The 16,393-nt window shown below is 46.3% G+C and overlaps 1 protein-coding gene across 3 annotated transcripts in view; it reads right to left on the reverse strand.

The window, feature by feature from the left end:
* Positions 1–1,955: 1,955 nt before the first annotated feature.
* Positions 1,956–16,393, reverse strand: part of LOC139549428 (SPRY domain-containing SOCS box protein 4-like) — a 45,419-nt gene continuing 30,981 nt past the window's right edge. For all 3 annotated transcript variants that reach the window (XM_071359920.1, XM_071359921.1, XM_071359923.1), the window contains one exon: positions 1,956–3,304. In XM_071359920.1, coding sequence (XP_071216021.1) covers positions 3,177–3,304 — 128 coding nt within the window. In that variant the 3' untranslated portion in view covers positions 1,956–3,176. The remainder of the gene's footprint in view (positions 3,305–16,393) is intronic.

Genomic DNA, 16,393 nt, shown 5'->3' on the forward strand with positions numbered 1-16,393 from the left:
AAAATTCTCCTTCGTCTCTCATGGTCTTCCTTCCCTAGTCCATACCCTCAAAGTACCTCAGGAAGCCATTGGACTTTTTGTGATTTTCCCACGTCGCTTCGGTTGTTTCCTTGAGTAGACAATAGCCCCCAGGTCTACTCACAGGTTAATGTGTGTCTGTTAGAATGTGACCACAACACAGCTCTGGGAAGAAGAGACGTGATGACGGCCATGCGCTGAGGGATGCTGACCTTTATTTGGACGCCTCTAAGTGCTAGTGGTTCTGCCAATTCCGTTCCATGCCTGCACTGACCACATTCACAGCCCCCTTCACTGGTTGCAATGACTCATGGTTCTTAAAACGTTTTTGATTGACAGTTACCTAAAGTGAGTAAAGGGCTATTTTCTGTTTAGTGTGTGCGCCTTGTCTAGAAGACTGACTATGTACCTTTTTAAAGATCATTCAAATAGGTCAAAGAGAAAAGTCGCTTTGAGAAGTCAAGCACTCATTCATTTAATCTGAGAGAAACAGACCACACAATATATTTTACATAACACTGCAGGAGATAAGACCAAACCTAGAGGTGATTTTCTTTTAGGAATTATACATTTCTTCATCTTCCCTCCATGCAGCCTCTGTGGAAGACAACAGCCCTTCAACTGCTACAGTTCTCCTCCCTCCATGTCACTCAATACAGGATGAGAGGGAGGGAAAGGAATGAGGGAGTGAGGTAAAGACAAGGGCGCAGAGAAGAGTGAAAGGAGGAATGTTGATGGGCATCATGGAGTGTGAAGGCAGTAGAATAGACCGGTGAGGGAAGAGATTACACCTTTCGTGATGAATATGATGGAAAGTACAGGCATAAGAGGTAAAGGACAGGAGAGTGCAGAGAGTAATAATATGGACGATGATGGAAAACTGGTTGGAGAGGGTGAGAAGTAGGGAGAAATAAATGGGTTGAGTAGGGGGAGAGAAGGGAGGGAGCCAATAGCCACTGTTGTAAGATTATACCCCAGTCAACAGGATATAATCAGAGCTCAATTGTAAATCAGCATAGTAGCGCAGCTCAAATCAAGCTGCCACAACAAACTGTCAAGAAACGGGGTGTATCAAGGATAAGCCCCTTTTAGACAGATCGAGCACCAGCTTTTATCCTGATTTGATCCTACCTTTCCGCAAGGGAGTAAATTAATTACTAAATCCCAAGGGCAGGGATGATCTCATTTAACTGATATTTGATTTCCAATGCCCGGTCTTAGCCTCAAACTGTGATGCTGTGTCCAGCATCATGCCCTGAAGCGCTTCCTCATCCTTCAAATCCTTGCTTCTTACATTTCAGCACTAAAGCCTTCGCCTGAGATCCATTTTTTTGTAACCCTTATTTTACCAGGTAAGTTGACAAGAAAAACATTCATTTACAGCAATGACCTGGTGAATAGTTACAGGGGAAAGGAAGGGGGGGGGATGAATGAGCCAATTGCTATAACACAAGGTTATGTACACTTCTGGTAATGGGCAGGTAACCCTACCTATAGGATGATTGTAACCATTTAGGGAAATGTTTCCTTCGTTACAACTGAACTCTAACACCACTTGTGTTAAATCATCAGTAGCACTTTGCTGTCCTGCTGTGATCGACAGACAGATTTATGCTGTAAAACATGACAGGGTTTTCTGAATGGTCAGGGAAAGCTGCTTTGTCTGAACTGTGATCACAGAACAGGCTTTGTTCTCTGTTCAAAGCCTGCCCCATGGGACATCAGCTTCAGAAAACGTCCCTGACTAAATATCAAACACAGGCATCCAACTACAGCGACATACTTTAAGTCACAGTGAAATAACTGAATGACTATATTTTTGGTTCAAAGGCATAGTGTTGTGAATGTGCTGGGCAGCATTGAGGCTTCCATTCATTTGGATGACACTGGCATACTGAGGTGACAGTAGGTCCAACTGGACAGAAAACACCAGCGTGTTTGGTTCAGTTTCTTTGTGTTTTATTCACATTTAAAAGATTATCATGGCAGCACATTCCTCGATCAGTCTCTCTCAGCGAGACTTCCTGTCTCACCCGGGTCACTTCCTGTCCGGCAAATAGCGCTCAAAACCATAGAAAATCAGAAACAAAGTAAATCCCCAGTCATAAAAACAGAACAATATACTTAAAGGAATAGTCACCATCAGGATAAGAACGGAAAGAGGGGAAAAAGCAGCAGGTCTTTTCTTTGTCTCCTGTGAGATGTGCTTTCTCTGAGCAGGCACATGAACAGTAACAGCAGATTGGCCCTCAGACCAACCTCAGCTTTAACACATCACACTGACTGACAACATGCCATGTATGTCCACAATGGCACCCTATTCCCTACATAGTGCACGCCATTTGATCAAGCTGATCAAACGCAGTGCACTATGTAGGAAATAGGGTGCCACTGTGGACGCACACCGAGTCACTCACCCAGACAGAGTCATGGATCCAATGAAACCCACTGATAAATAAAGGGAGACTGCCAGTTGAGAGGGAGGTGCAGTGCAGCAGGGGACTAGAGATATCAGGGCTGCAGTGTTGCCAAACTCAGTGGGTCAGACTGATGTCTTGGGGTGCCTGTTGCAGAGCAAGGCCGACACGCACCAACCCACACATGCATAAAACCTCACACACACTGAAAACAGCCCCTCTGAGCATGAGCTAGTGTTTGCATATGCATGCTTTGAACGATGTTCGCGTCCCTGTGGCTAGGGGCTGGTGAGCCTCAGTAGAGCCTGCTAGAGTCTAAATATCTACATGTGCAGAGAGGCTTCCAGAGAGTCTATAGATGTACAGTAACTGTGCATCATCCCCAAAATGCCCTGTTCCTCCAGGAATATATTCTAGAAGCTTCCATGCTATAGACCCAATGAGAAGACAGCATCATAGCCCAACACTTCTGCTAGAGTCCAGTCTCAAGCCCATCTACCTCTGTCTGTCCATCAATCGCTCATCTGTCCATCTGGGGGACAGCAGTGAGCAAATTGAAACAATGGAGTTCAAAATGGACACAAATCCTAAAAGGAAACTCGCAACTCCTTTATAGGCTTCCTCCCGACCATCATCATCCTCAGTAGATGTCCAGTGGTTCAGGGTTCAATTGTTTGTGGTTGACCGTAGTGAAATGTAGCCGTCGTCAAGCAGTTGTTCGTTGTCCTGGTGAGTGTAGGTTCACTGGTACTGGAGGTAGTTCTTGATGGTCTCTGGCAGAGGGAGGGTGTCTATCTGGTTGACTCGGTCCCGCCCCAGAGCCAGCCTGGCCACTCGCCTGCACAGGTCCATCAGGGGGAGGGGCTCCGCTGTGACAGACAGGAGAGAAGAGAGGACTTTAAAATGGGGTAAAAAAATATTCAATGTTTACATACATTTACAGATGTAATATATGCTATTTCAGAGGGAGTGCATTTAATATAAGTGTAGACTGAGCAATATGATATCATCCTCAGAAGAGCTTTTAAGTGCATGTGTTTGTCAGAGAGATCTTCCCACACACACAAACTTTGATAATGAGTGCGCCCTTCACGGACGTCAGCTTGACCGTTCCACCTGCCATTCCCACAGAGCAGACACTCTCCTGAGCAGACACTCTCCTGAGCAGACACTCTCCTGAGCAGACACTCTCCTGAGCAGACACTCTCCTGAGCAGACACTCTCCTGAGCACCTGTGTGAAGGTGATACTCAGGGGCTCGCCACACACAGTCTCCCTCACTGTTGAGTCACTGGCCACATGGCTTTGAATAGACAGGGTGGACGGTGTCAAGGAGGACCCTAGGGAATCCTCTAAATGGACTGGTGCCCTTGTAGCTACGTGACCACTAAACAACACAGTAAGATATATAGACACACTAACATTAGCCTCTCCTGTATTTTACACTAAGATGTTTCCATAGGAAGGTTGTGATACCAACGCAGGCTTGCTGGTACAGTACTTGACATGATCTATTTCACCATTTCATCATCATATAATTCATGTTCTTAAATGAACAAAGATGAAAAAGAAACTTGCGAGGTGTTGGGTTGAGTAAACCACTTCAAGGAACAGTAACATAGCATGTTATTCAGTAGAGCCATGGGAATTGCATAGGAGGGATGATAATTATGATGCTGCTGCTGCTTCCTGGAAACTGTCCAATCACCCAGCTGGCGCAAATGTTGCCGTCCGGCGACCAATGGTGCCGTCAAACAGCGGGAATCTGAGCAGGAACCTGCTATTGTCTTCGGTGCATCAACTGTCTGGCTGAGCTATCAGACACCACACTGCTCCAGTGAGTGTGCCTGCATGGAGAAACGTGTATGGTGCTCATCTTTTGAGAGTCATGCTTAGTTTGAAATAGTCCTCAGAAAAAAAAGGACAGGAAGGGGGAAGAAGGCACACATAGCCCAACGGAGTCCATAACAGCTACATGTTGAACCAGCACATCTGCCTTGGCGTGCTGAACTGCATGCCATGTGAGCTCATGAAAACACAAATCATACTTCAAACATGGGGGAAAAAGCAAAAACAGGACAGGAGGTATTAAGTATTAATGGAAGCAAATGAACTGGAAGTGGTTCAGTTAAATGGACTAGAAAGTAACTCTCCATCCTGCTCTTCCTGTCCCCTTCATGTCCCCCCCACGGGGACTCTCAAACTGATTCAGGCCTGGAATCAGGTCCTACCCACAGCAGTCCAGGGCTATAGCTCTGGGAGGATCAGTAGCATGCACTAGGCTTGTATATAAGTGGTAACAGATGACCTACATATAGGCCTACACATACATGTAGAAAGACATGTGTAGACACACCTTCCTATGACTAATACACCAAGCAGTCCCAGTACAAAGTGTCTGAGATAGAGGGAGCAGGGAAAGCAGACTGACTGGTGCATTGAGGTGTAACAGGTTGGTGCCTTTCACTGACACCATCCTCCAGGCTATTTCAGAGCTACTGGATGCAGGTGACCCAAAAAGTGTGCTGTGTGTGTTCAAAACACAACCCACTTGTGTAATTTCAGGAGACACGCATTAAGAAGGTATCTTGATCCTGCTGTCCCAGTTTCCTCTCCATCTGTGTCTCGGATCAATCTCTGCCTCCAGCTCTCGTTTCCTCTCAGCCAGGAGTGATGCCAATAGAACTGACGTCAGGATATTCAGTGAGGAACAGACTTGTTGACTCCAGACTGGGAGCTTATCTAATCAATATGGAGAACTGTCAGTGGAGCGTGTAGAGAAGGATAACATCTCAAACTGTGCACCAGTTCCAATGACCACCTCGTGATTTGGAGTGAGTGTGTGTGTGATGTACATGTATAATGTGTGTGTGCGGGGGGGGGGGGGGGGGGGGGCAAATGTATAAAATGACCATCTTGTGACAAGACGTGTGTGTGTGTGAATGCATAAAATGTGCACCTCATCCTGACAAGGAACGTCTGCGTGACTGATTTTTCCAATAAGTACGCATGGGAAAGTACGTACAACAGTGACTACGTAGAAGTGGAGCATCTCTGAGTCTAATTCATTGACCAATCCCCAAGAGAACATCACAGGTAGAGTGAGAAAGAATGAATGGAAAGAGCAATGAGTAAGAGAAAGGAGGGAGAGAAAGGGCAAGCCTCAGCCTCTCAAATTGGAAATCATTGACTTGAGCTGAATCCAATTGCTCACTGAACTAAGACGACGGTAGAAATGTCACTCTTCCTTTTGGGCTGGAGCGTTATTACCCGACAGAACCAAATGATCTAGCCCCTGATCTCCAGACAGAACCAAACGCTCCAGTCCATTCAACCACCGATCCCTGCAGTGCCTCTCTACACTCTGGTCCTCAGCATAATAAAGCCTGTTATAGCCCTGATTACTCACAGACCCTATGGGCACACACACACTTTTGGAAAGTCTGTACCTAGCCATGAGCATTATAAGAATATGAGCGCTATTGTCTGAGTATCTATTCAGAGACATTGAGTCTGATGCTCTAAAGCACTGTACCAGAAAGGGTTTACACCACTGTGCAAGACATTGAGTCCACAAACAATACAATTGTGGATAGTCAGATTAATATAGTTTAAACCATTTACATGATTTGCAAAATAACGATACCCCTAATAATCCTGATGGGACTTAAATAAATGCAGAAAATCACTAATTAAAAATATTATTTCTACCACATTGACAATGTTATTTTTACGAAGCCCTTTTTTGATTCCGAGTTGTGATTCCGAGTTTGTAAGTGAAAATTAGTTCTAAGATTCATACTTTGTTTTTCCCGAGCTCACTTCACTCGTGCATAAGAGGGAGGCTTGCGCTACCCAGTGCTGGCACATGCGCAGAGCAAATACACCACTGCAATCAAATCAAATTTGTCACATGCGCCAAATACAACAACCTTACCTTGAAATACTTACAAGACCTTAACAATGCAGTTCAAGAAAGAGTTGATAAAATATTTACAGAATAAAAAAATCTTACAAAAGTAACAAATGTATATAACAAGGCTAGATATAGGGGGTACTGGTACCGAGTCAATGTAGATAGTCCGGGTGGCCATTTGATTAGTTGTCTTATGGCTTGGGGGTAGAAGCTGTTAAGGAGCCTTTTGGTCCTAGACTTGGCACTCCAGTACCGCTTGCCGTGCAGTAGCAGAGAAAAGTCTGACCATTTTTTGGGCCTTCCTCTGACACCGCCTACTAGGTCCTGGATGTCAGGAAGCTTGTCCCCAGTGATGTACTGGGCCGTACACACTACCCTCTGTAGTGCCTAACGGTCAGATCCCGAGCAGTTGCCATACCAGACAGTGATGCAACCGGTCAGGATGCTCTCGATGGTGCAGCTGTAGAACTTTGAGGATCTGGGGACATGCCAAATCTTTCCAGTCTCCCGAGGGGGAAAGGTGTTGTGCCCTCTTTACAACTGTCTTGGTGTGTTTGGACTATGATAGTTTGTTGGGGATGTGGACACCAAGGAACTTGAAACACTCGACCCAATCCACTTCAGGACCTGTTCGGCCCTCCTTTTCCTATAGTTCACGATCAACTCCTTGGTCTTGCTCACATTGTGGCTCCCGAGTGGCTCAGCAGTCTAAGACACTGCATCTCAGTGCTAGAGGCGTCACTACAGACCCTGGTTTAATTCCATGCTGTATTACAACCAGCTGTGATTGGGAGTCCAATAGGACGGTGCACAATTGGCCCAGCATCGTCCGGGTTAGGCCGAGATAGGCAGTCATTGTAAATAAGAATTTATTTAACTACGCAAGTCTGTTAAGAACAACGTTTATTTTTTTTAATGGTTGTCCTGACACCACACTGCCAGGTCGCTGACCTCCTCCCTATAGGCTGTCTCATCATTTTCGGTGTCATCAGCAAACGTAATGATTGTGTTGGAGTCGTGCTTGGCCACACAGTCGTGGGTGAACAGGGAGTACAGGAGGGGACTAAGCACGCACCCCTGAGGTGCCCCAGTGTTGAGGATCAGTATGGCAGATGTGTTGTTGCCTACCCTTACCACCTGGGGGCGGCCCATCAGGAAGTCCAGGATGCAGTCGCAGAGGGAGGTGTTTAGTCCCAGGGTCATTAGCTTAGTGATGAGCTTTGTGGGCACTATGGTGTTGAATGTAGAGCTGTAGTCAATAAACAGCATTCTCACATAGGTGTTCCTTTTGTCCAGGTGGGAAAGGGCAGTGTGGAGCGTGATTGAGATTGCATCTGTGGATCTTTTGGGGCGGTATGCAAATTGGAATGAGTCTAGGGTTTCTGGCATGATAGTGTTGATGTGAGCCATGACTAGCCTTTCAAAGCACTTGATGGCTACAGACGTGAGTGCTACGGGCGGTAATGGTTTAGGCAGGCTACCTTCGCTTTCTTGGGCACAGGGACTACGGTGGTCTGTTTGAAGCATGTACACAACCATTCAAAAGTTTGGGGTCACTTAGAAAAAGTCCTTGTTTTTGAAAGAAAAGCTCATTTTTGGTACATTAAAATATAAAATTGATCAGAAATAGTGTAGACATTGTTAATGTAGTAAATGACTATTGTAGCTGGAAACGGCTGATTTTTTAATGGAATATCTACATAGGTGTACAAAGGCCCATTATCAGCAACCATCACTCCTGTGTTCCAATGGCACGTTGTGTTATCCAATCCAAGTTTATCATTTTAAAAAGGCTAATTGATCATTAGAAAACTCCTTTGCAATTATGTTAGCACAGCTGAAACTTGTTCTGATTAAAGAAGCAATAAAACTGGCCTTCTTTAGACTAGTTGAGTATCTGGAGCATCAGCAATTGTGGGTTCGATTTGTGAATTATTTAAATTAAAAATCATTATTTATAACCTTGTCAATGTCTTGACAATATTTCCTATTCATTTTGCAACTCATTTCATGTATGTTTTCATGGAAAACAAGGACATTTCTAAGTGACACCAAACTTTTGAACGATAGTGTAGGTATTAGACTCGGACAAGGAGAGGTTGAAAATGCCAGTCGTGGCACTTTCCAGTTGGTCCGCGCATGCTCGCAGTACACATCCTGGTAATCCATATGTCCCGCAGCTTTGTGAATGTGAATGTAAAAAGGTCTTACTCACATCGGCTATGGAGAGCGTGATCACACAGTCGTCCGGAACAGTTGGTAGTCTCATGCATGCTTCAGTGTTGCTTAACTCGAAGGGAGCATAAAAAGGCATTTAGCTCGTCTGGTAGGCTCGCGTCACTGGGCAGCCCACGGCAGGGTTTCGCTTTGTAGTCTAATAGTTTTCAAGCCCTGCCACATCTGACAAGCGTCAGAGCCGGTGTAGTAGGATTCAACCTTAATCCTGAATTGACACTGCCTGTTTGATGGTTCGCCTGAGGGTTAAGCGGGATTGCTTATACGCATCCGGATTAGTGTCCCGCTCCTTGAAAGCGGCAGCCTTTAGCTCGGTGCAGATGTTGCCTGTAATCCATTGGTTCTGGTTGGGAAATGTACGTACGGTCACGTCGTCGATGCATTTATTGATGAAGCCGGTGACTGAGGTGATATACTCCTCAATGCCATTGAATGAATCCCGGAACATATTCCAGTCTGTGCTAGCGAAACAGCCACTAGGAGCGCCGCTTCTGGATGAGCATTTTCTTGTTTGCTTATGGCCTTATACAACTCGTTGAGTGCGGTCTTAGTACCGGTATCGTTTTGTGGTGGTAAATAGACAGCTACGAATAATATAGCTGATTGATTCCGGGTTGGAGCGAGTAGTCGCATTCCGCTTCGCTCCACAGGTAGTATTACATTTCATTTCATTACAGTACAACGGTTTGATTTGTTTGATCTTAGCTAGCTACATAGCCGTCTTTGTATCAAAGATAATTGTGTAGTTTAGAGTAATTTTCGAGGTTCGCTAGCCAGCTATTTTCGTCCTTCTAACGTAACGTAACGTAGTCATCACTGCTAGCTAGCCAGCTAGCCACCGAATAGCAGCACTGTAGAAACTATTACATTACAACGGAACGACTTGATTAGTGTAGTGTTAGCTAGCTACATAGTTGTCTTTGCTGTCTTTGTATCTAAGATAATTGTGTAGTTTAGAGTAATTATCGGTTAGCTAGCCAGCTATTTTCGTCCGCCGCGCTGCCGTTCTCCTACCTAGTCAACACTGCTAGCTAGCCAACTTCTACCGAATAGCAGCACTGTAGAAACTATTACATTACAACGGAACGACTTGATTAGCGTAGTGTTAGCTAGCTACATAGTTGTCTTTGCTGTCTTTGTATCCAAGATAATTGTGTAGTTTAGAGTAATTATCGAGGTTACCTAGCCAGCTACACTTTCAAACAAAGTCAACAACGCAGCCACTGCTAGCTAGCCTACTTCACCAGCCAGCAGTACTATATCATTTTAGTCAATAAGATTTTTTGCAACGTAAGCTTAACTTTCTGAACATTCGAGACGTGTAGTCCACTTGTCATTCCAATCTCCTTTGCATTAGCGTAGCCTCTTCTGTAGCCTGTCAACTATGTGTCTGTCTATCCCTCTTCTCTCCTCTCTGCACAGACCATACAAACGCTTCACACCGCGTGGCCGCCGCCACTCTAACCTGGTGGTCCCAGCGCGCACGACCCACGTGGAGTTCCAGGTCTCCGGCAGCCTCTGGAACTGCCGATCTGCGGCCAACAAGGCAGAGTTCATCTCAGCCTATGCTTCCCTCCAGTCCCTCGACTTCTTGGCACTGACGGAAACATGGATTACCACTGATAACACTGCTACTCCTACTGCTCTCTCCTCGTCTGCCCACGTGTTCTCGCACACCCCGAGAGCTTCTGGTCAGCGGGGTGGTGGCACTGGGATCCTCATCTCTCCCAAGTGGACATTCTCTCTTTCCCCCCTGACCCATCTGTCTATCGCCTCCTTTGAATTCCATGCTGTCACAGTTACCAGCCCTTTCAAGCTTAACATCCTTATCATTTATCGCCCTCCAGGTTCCCTTGGAGAGTTCATCAATGAGCTTGACGCCCTGATAAGTTCCTTTCCTGAGGATGGCTCACCTCTCACAGTTCTGGGTGACTTTAACCTCCCCACGTCTACCTTTGACTCATTCCTCTCTGCCTCCTTTCCACTCCTCTCCTCTTTTGACCTCACCCTCTCACCTTCCCCCCCTACTCACAAGGCAGGCAATACGCTTGACCTCATCTTTACTAGATGCTGTTCTTCCACTAATCTCATTGCAACTCCCCTCCAAGTCTCCGACCACTACCTTGTATCCTTTTCCCTCTCGCTCTCATCCAACACTTCCCACACTGCCCCTACTCGGATGGTATCGCGCCGTCCCAACCTTCGCTCCCTCTCCCCCGCTACTCTCTCCTCTTCCATCCTATCATCTCTTCCCTCTGCTCAAACCTTCTCCAACCTATCTCCTGATTCTGCCTCCTCAACCCTCCTCTCCTCCCTTTCTGCATCCTTTGACTCTCTATGTCCCCTATCCTCCAGGCCGGCTCGGTCCTCCCCTCCTGCTCTGTGGCTCGACGACTCATTGCGAGCTCACAGAACAGGGCTCCGGGCAGCCGAGCGGAAATGGAGGAAAACTCGCCTCCCTGCGGACCTGGCATCCTTTCACTCCCTCCTCTCTACATTCTCCTCTTCTGTCTCTGCTGCTAAAGCCACTTTCTACCACTCTAAATTCCAAGCATCTGCCTCTAACCCTAGGAAGCTCTTTGCCACCTTCTCCTCCCTCCTGAATCCTCCTCCCCCTCCTCCCTCTCTGCGGATGACTTCGTCAACCATTTTGAAAAGAAGGTCGACGACATCCGATCCTCGTTTGCTAAGTCAAACGACACCGCTGGTTCTGCTCACACTGCCCTACCCTGTGCTTTGACCTCTTTCTCCCCTCTCTCTCCAGATGAAATCTCGCGTCTTGTGACGGCCGGCCGCCCAACAACCTGCCCGCTTGACCCTATCCCCTCCTCTCTTCTCCAGACCATTTCCGGAGACCTTCTCCCTTACCTCACCTCGCTCATCAACTCATCCTTGACCGCTGGCTACGTCCCTTCCGTCTTCAAGAGAGCGAGAGTTGCACCCCTTCTGAAAAAACCTACACTCGATCCCTCCGATGTCAACTACAGACCAGTATCCCTTCTTTCTTTTCTCTCCAAAACTCTTGAACGTGCTGTCCTCGGCCAGCTCTCCCGCTATCTCTCTCAGAATGACCTTCTTGATCCAAATCAGTCAGGTTTCAAGACTAGTCATTCAACTGAGACTGCTCTTCTCTGTGTCACGGAGGCGCTCCGCACTGCTAAAGCTAACTCTCTCTCCTCTGCTCTGCTCTCATCCTTCTAGACCTATCGGCTGCCTTTGATACTGTGAACCATCAGATCCTCCTCTCCACCCTCTCCGAGTTGGGCATCTCCGGCGCGGCCCACGCTTGGATTGCGTCCTACCTGACAGGTCGCTCCTACCAGGTGGCGTGGCGAGAATCTGTCTCCGCACCACGTGCTCTCACCACTGGTGTCCCCCAGGGCTCTGTTCTAGGCCCTCTCCTATTCTCGCTATACACCAAGTCACTTGGCTCTGTCATATCCTCACATGGTCTCTCCTATCATTGCTATGCAGACGACACACAATTAAATCTTCTCCTTTCCCCCCTCTGATAACCAGGTGGCGAATCGCATCTCTGCATGTCTGGCAGACATATCAGTGTGGATGACGGATCACCACCTCAAGCTGAACCTCGGCAAGACGGAGCTGCTCTTCCTCCCGGGGAAGGACTGCCCGTTCCATGATCTCGCCATCACGGTTGACAACTTCATTGTGTCCTCCTCCCAGAGTGCTAAGAACCTTGGCGTGATCCTGGACAACACCCTGTCGTTCTCAACTAACATCAAGGCGGTGACCCGTTCCTGTAGGTTCATGCTCTACAACATTCGCAGAGTACGACCCTGCCTCACACAGGAAGCGGCGCAGGTCCTAATCCAGGCACTTGTCATCTCCCGTCTGGATTACTGCAACTCGCTGTTGGCTGGCCTCCCTGCCTGTGCCATTAAACCCCTACAACTCATCCAGAACGCCGCAGCCCGTCTGGTGTTCAACCTTCCCAAGTTCTCTCACGTCACCCCGCTCCTCCGCTCTCTCCACTGGCTTCCAGTTGAAGCTCGCATCCGCTACAAGACCATGGTGCTTGCCTACGGAGCTGTGAGGGGAACGGCACCTCCGTACCTTCAGGCTCTGATCAGGCCCTACACCCAAACAAGGGCACTGCGTTCATCCACCTCTGGCCTGCTCGCCTCCCTACCTCTGAGGAAGTACAGTTCCCGCTCAGCCCAGTCAAAACTGTTCGCTGCTCTGGCACCCCAATGGTGGAACAAACTCCCTCACGACGCCAGGTCAGCGGAGTCAATCACCACCTTCCCGAGACACCTGAAACCCCACCTCTTTAAGGAATACCTAGGATAGGATAAAGTAATCCTTCTAACCCCCCCCCCTTAAAAGAGTTAGATGCACTATTGTAAAGTGGTTGTTCCACTGGATATCATAAGGTGAATGCACCAATTTGTAAGTCGCTCTGGATAAGAGCGTCTGCTAAATGACTTAAATGTAAATGTATAGATGAGAACTCTTGGTAGATAGAATACCTCATAAGCTGTAGACAACAGTACCTCAGAAGAGCAATACCTCAAGACTTCTTTAATATTAGAAATTGCACACCAGCAGCTTTTGACAAATACACACCCCCGCCCCTTGTCTTACCAGACGTAGCTGCTCTGCCCTGCCGAAACACGGAGAAGCCAGCTCTATATTGTCCGTGTCGTTCAGGCAAGTCTCGGTGAAACATAAAATATTCATTTTTAATGTCCTGTTGGTAGGATAGTCTTAAATCATAGATCGTCCAGTTTGTTTTCCAATGCACGTTGGCCAATTAGGAGGGAAGTGGTGGTTTACCTACTCATCTGTGATGAGTAGATCCCGCCCTCCCCCCCCTTTTGTTCACACTGAAGACAGGATTTGGGCCTTGTCGAGACAAAGCAATATATAAAGAAAAAAATCTTTGTCCAGTTCTTAGGTGAGTAATCGCTGTTCTGGTGTCCAGAAGATCTTTTCGGTCATAAGAGACAGTAGCAGCAACATTATGTACAAAATGAGATAAACAATGTGAGGAAGAGAAAAAAAAGCCACCCCCTCCGGCACCATTCTCTACTGAAACGCCGATTAAGAGGTTTAAGTCCTAATAATTCGAAAGGTTGCTCAGAAAACCAGGTGTTTGAAATTGCTGTATGCTTTGTTTGATTTGACCTTACACCGATTAAAATAAGCAGAACGAAGTGGTTAAAAATCAATGTAGAGTCAAAATTGAACTAAGCATACGCCGATTTAAAACCTGGTTTTCTGAGCAATCTTTCCAATTATTAGGACATGACTACTGGCATAACCAGTTTAATATTGAATGATTAGTGTGCATATAAATGTACTCACTGTCTATGAATCTATTCTCCACACTATCAGGGGACACAGCAGAGTTCCATGGCACCGAACAAGAGGAGCCATCCATTCCCAGGCTAGATCTCCCTCCCCAAGCCAGCACTTACTGTACCGTCTCCTCTCCCCATTCAAATAACCGGTTTCTACAGCAACTCCCTGCCATGATTAGAAGTGTAAATATTGAAGCAGGGACTTCAGCATAAATTAAAGAGCGGGAGTGAGTGACAGAGCGAGAGAATGAAAGAGCCAGCGTGAAATAGTGTTAATTTCCAATGGAGGTTTTGCAAAGTGATTGCCTCGTTATTCTCTTGTTTAGCAGTGAATGAGTCTGGCTGCTGGCAGCTTGCCTGTATTGTTGCGTTTTGTGTAGTGCCATCTTATGGGAAGAACAACAGTGCCATAAGAAAAGCGCTAGCAGTACAGCCTCATCCCCCCTCTCCTATTGTTGTCTATTTACAGGCTTTGGGGAACACAAACACTAAAGAAATCGATAAAGCTTCTATCAGTGTGAAAGTCGTGCAGAGAAGAAACTAAGTGTTCGTGAGAAATAGAGGATCAGAGAATTGCATTAACTGTGTGTTAAGGGACAATTTATTTTATTGAAAGAGAAGACTCCTTTACCACGGTGAGTCTAAAACAAACACGGAAAAGATACCTTTGGGAATACGAGCCAATGCATACTAACAAATTGTCTGCATTTTCCTGTGAGTTACATGGGGATGTTTCCCCATTTCCACAGCATAATTAAGCAACAAGGCCAGGGGGTGTGGTAAGGGTTGTTCTCAGGCACGACACACATATCACAAACCCCAGGTGCCTTATTTCTATTATAAACTGGTTACTAAGATAAATAGAACAGTAAATAAGTATTTTTGCCCCAGACCAGTGGTATATTGTCTGATATATCCCTGGCTAAAATGCTGTTTCAGCCAATCAGCATCCAGTCCCAAGAGAACTCCAGCAGAATAAATCCTCTTAACATCACTGCAGAAAACAGAGAACACTCAGAGACCCCTACATAATGTCTATAGAAGACTAACATGAGGCTACAGAGCTGTGAATTGGGGTGGATAAAGTCCTGCCTTATAAGCTGCGTCCATTAGCTTCTCTGACATTATCAAACTATAGTGAACATAAAATGCAACAATTTAAAAGATTTTACTGAGTTACAGAACATGAGGAAATCAGTCAATTGAAATAAATAGGCCTCACAACGGGCCTCAGGATCTCGTCACAGTATTTGTGCATTCACATCGTCATCGATAAAATGCCATTGTGTTCGTTGCCCATACCATAACCCCACAGGGCACTGTTCACTATATCAAACTGCTAGCCCACACAACGCCATACACGTGGTCTGCGGTTGTGAGGCCAGTTGGACGTACTGCCAAATTCTCTCAAACGATGTTTGAGGCAGCTTATAGAGAAATTAACATTAAATTCACTGACAACAGCTACGGTGAACATTCTTGCAATCAGTATGTCAATTGCGCGCTCCCTCAACTTGAGACATCTGTGGCATTGTGTTGTGTGACAAACTGTACATTTTAGTGGTCTTTTATTGTTCCCTGCACAAGGTGCACCTGTGTAATGATCATGCCGTTTAATCAGCTTCTTGATATGCCACACTTGTCAGGTGGATGGATTATCTTGGCAAAGGAGAAATGATCACTAACAGGGATGTAAACAAATGTGTGCATGTATTGAAAATGTACGTATGGAAAATGCTTTTTGTATGTATGGAAAATATCCTCTTGAAAGTAAACCAGTTGATAAAGAATAGGCCTTGTGTTCCAATGGGATCTAGATAAATGCATTAATGTCACACATTCTACACAAACAGCCCAGTGTGTTTGTCTGTGAGATAGAGAAAACCATTCAACAGAGGGTGACTGTATGGGGCACAATAAACACACACCTCCCTTCGCAAGGCCAGACGTTGAGCTCAGAGGCACACTGGGACTGCCTCCAGAATTCCAACACTCCTGGCTCCCTTCCGTGAACTCACACACAAACAAACACCTGGCTTGCAGCCATGGACATGTAGTTCTTGTCTGACCATCTAAGAGCCCTCGTCCTGCTTTGGGTCTTTCTGTAACATACAGTGGGGGAGGGTGATGCTGTTACACAATCCAAAATGGACAGAACGGTCCTAAATGACTCCCACAGTAGGTGACATTCATGTCTGCTATACTTACAGACACCCACACACAGAGAGACACACCCACCCATAAAGACCCAGACAGCTTCCTATGGGTAAACACACATTTTTATAGATCAGAGCAGGGCCAGACAGAGAAAGACCAACAGGCCCTCCCACTCTCTCTCCACTGTAGCGGAGCCAGTTACTCCACACAGTACTGTATACAGTCAACCAGGCCAGTCTGCAGTATAAAACACTATCCATCAGCCAGTCTCTCTGTACTGACATGCCATGATTAGTGTACTGGAGGCTGTAGATTGACAGTGGC

The sequence above is a fragment of the Salvelinus alpinus genome, chromosome 22 (assembly GCF_045679555.1).
Source record: "Salvelinus alpinus chromosome 22, SLU_Salpinus.1, whole genome shotgun sequence".
In the NCBI taxonomy this organism is placed as follows: domain Eukaryota; kingdom Metazoa; phylum Chordata; class Actinopteri; order Salmoniformes; family Salmonidae; genus Salvelinus; species Salvelinus alpinus.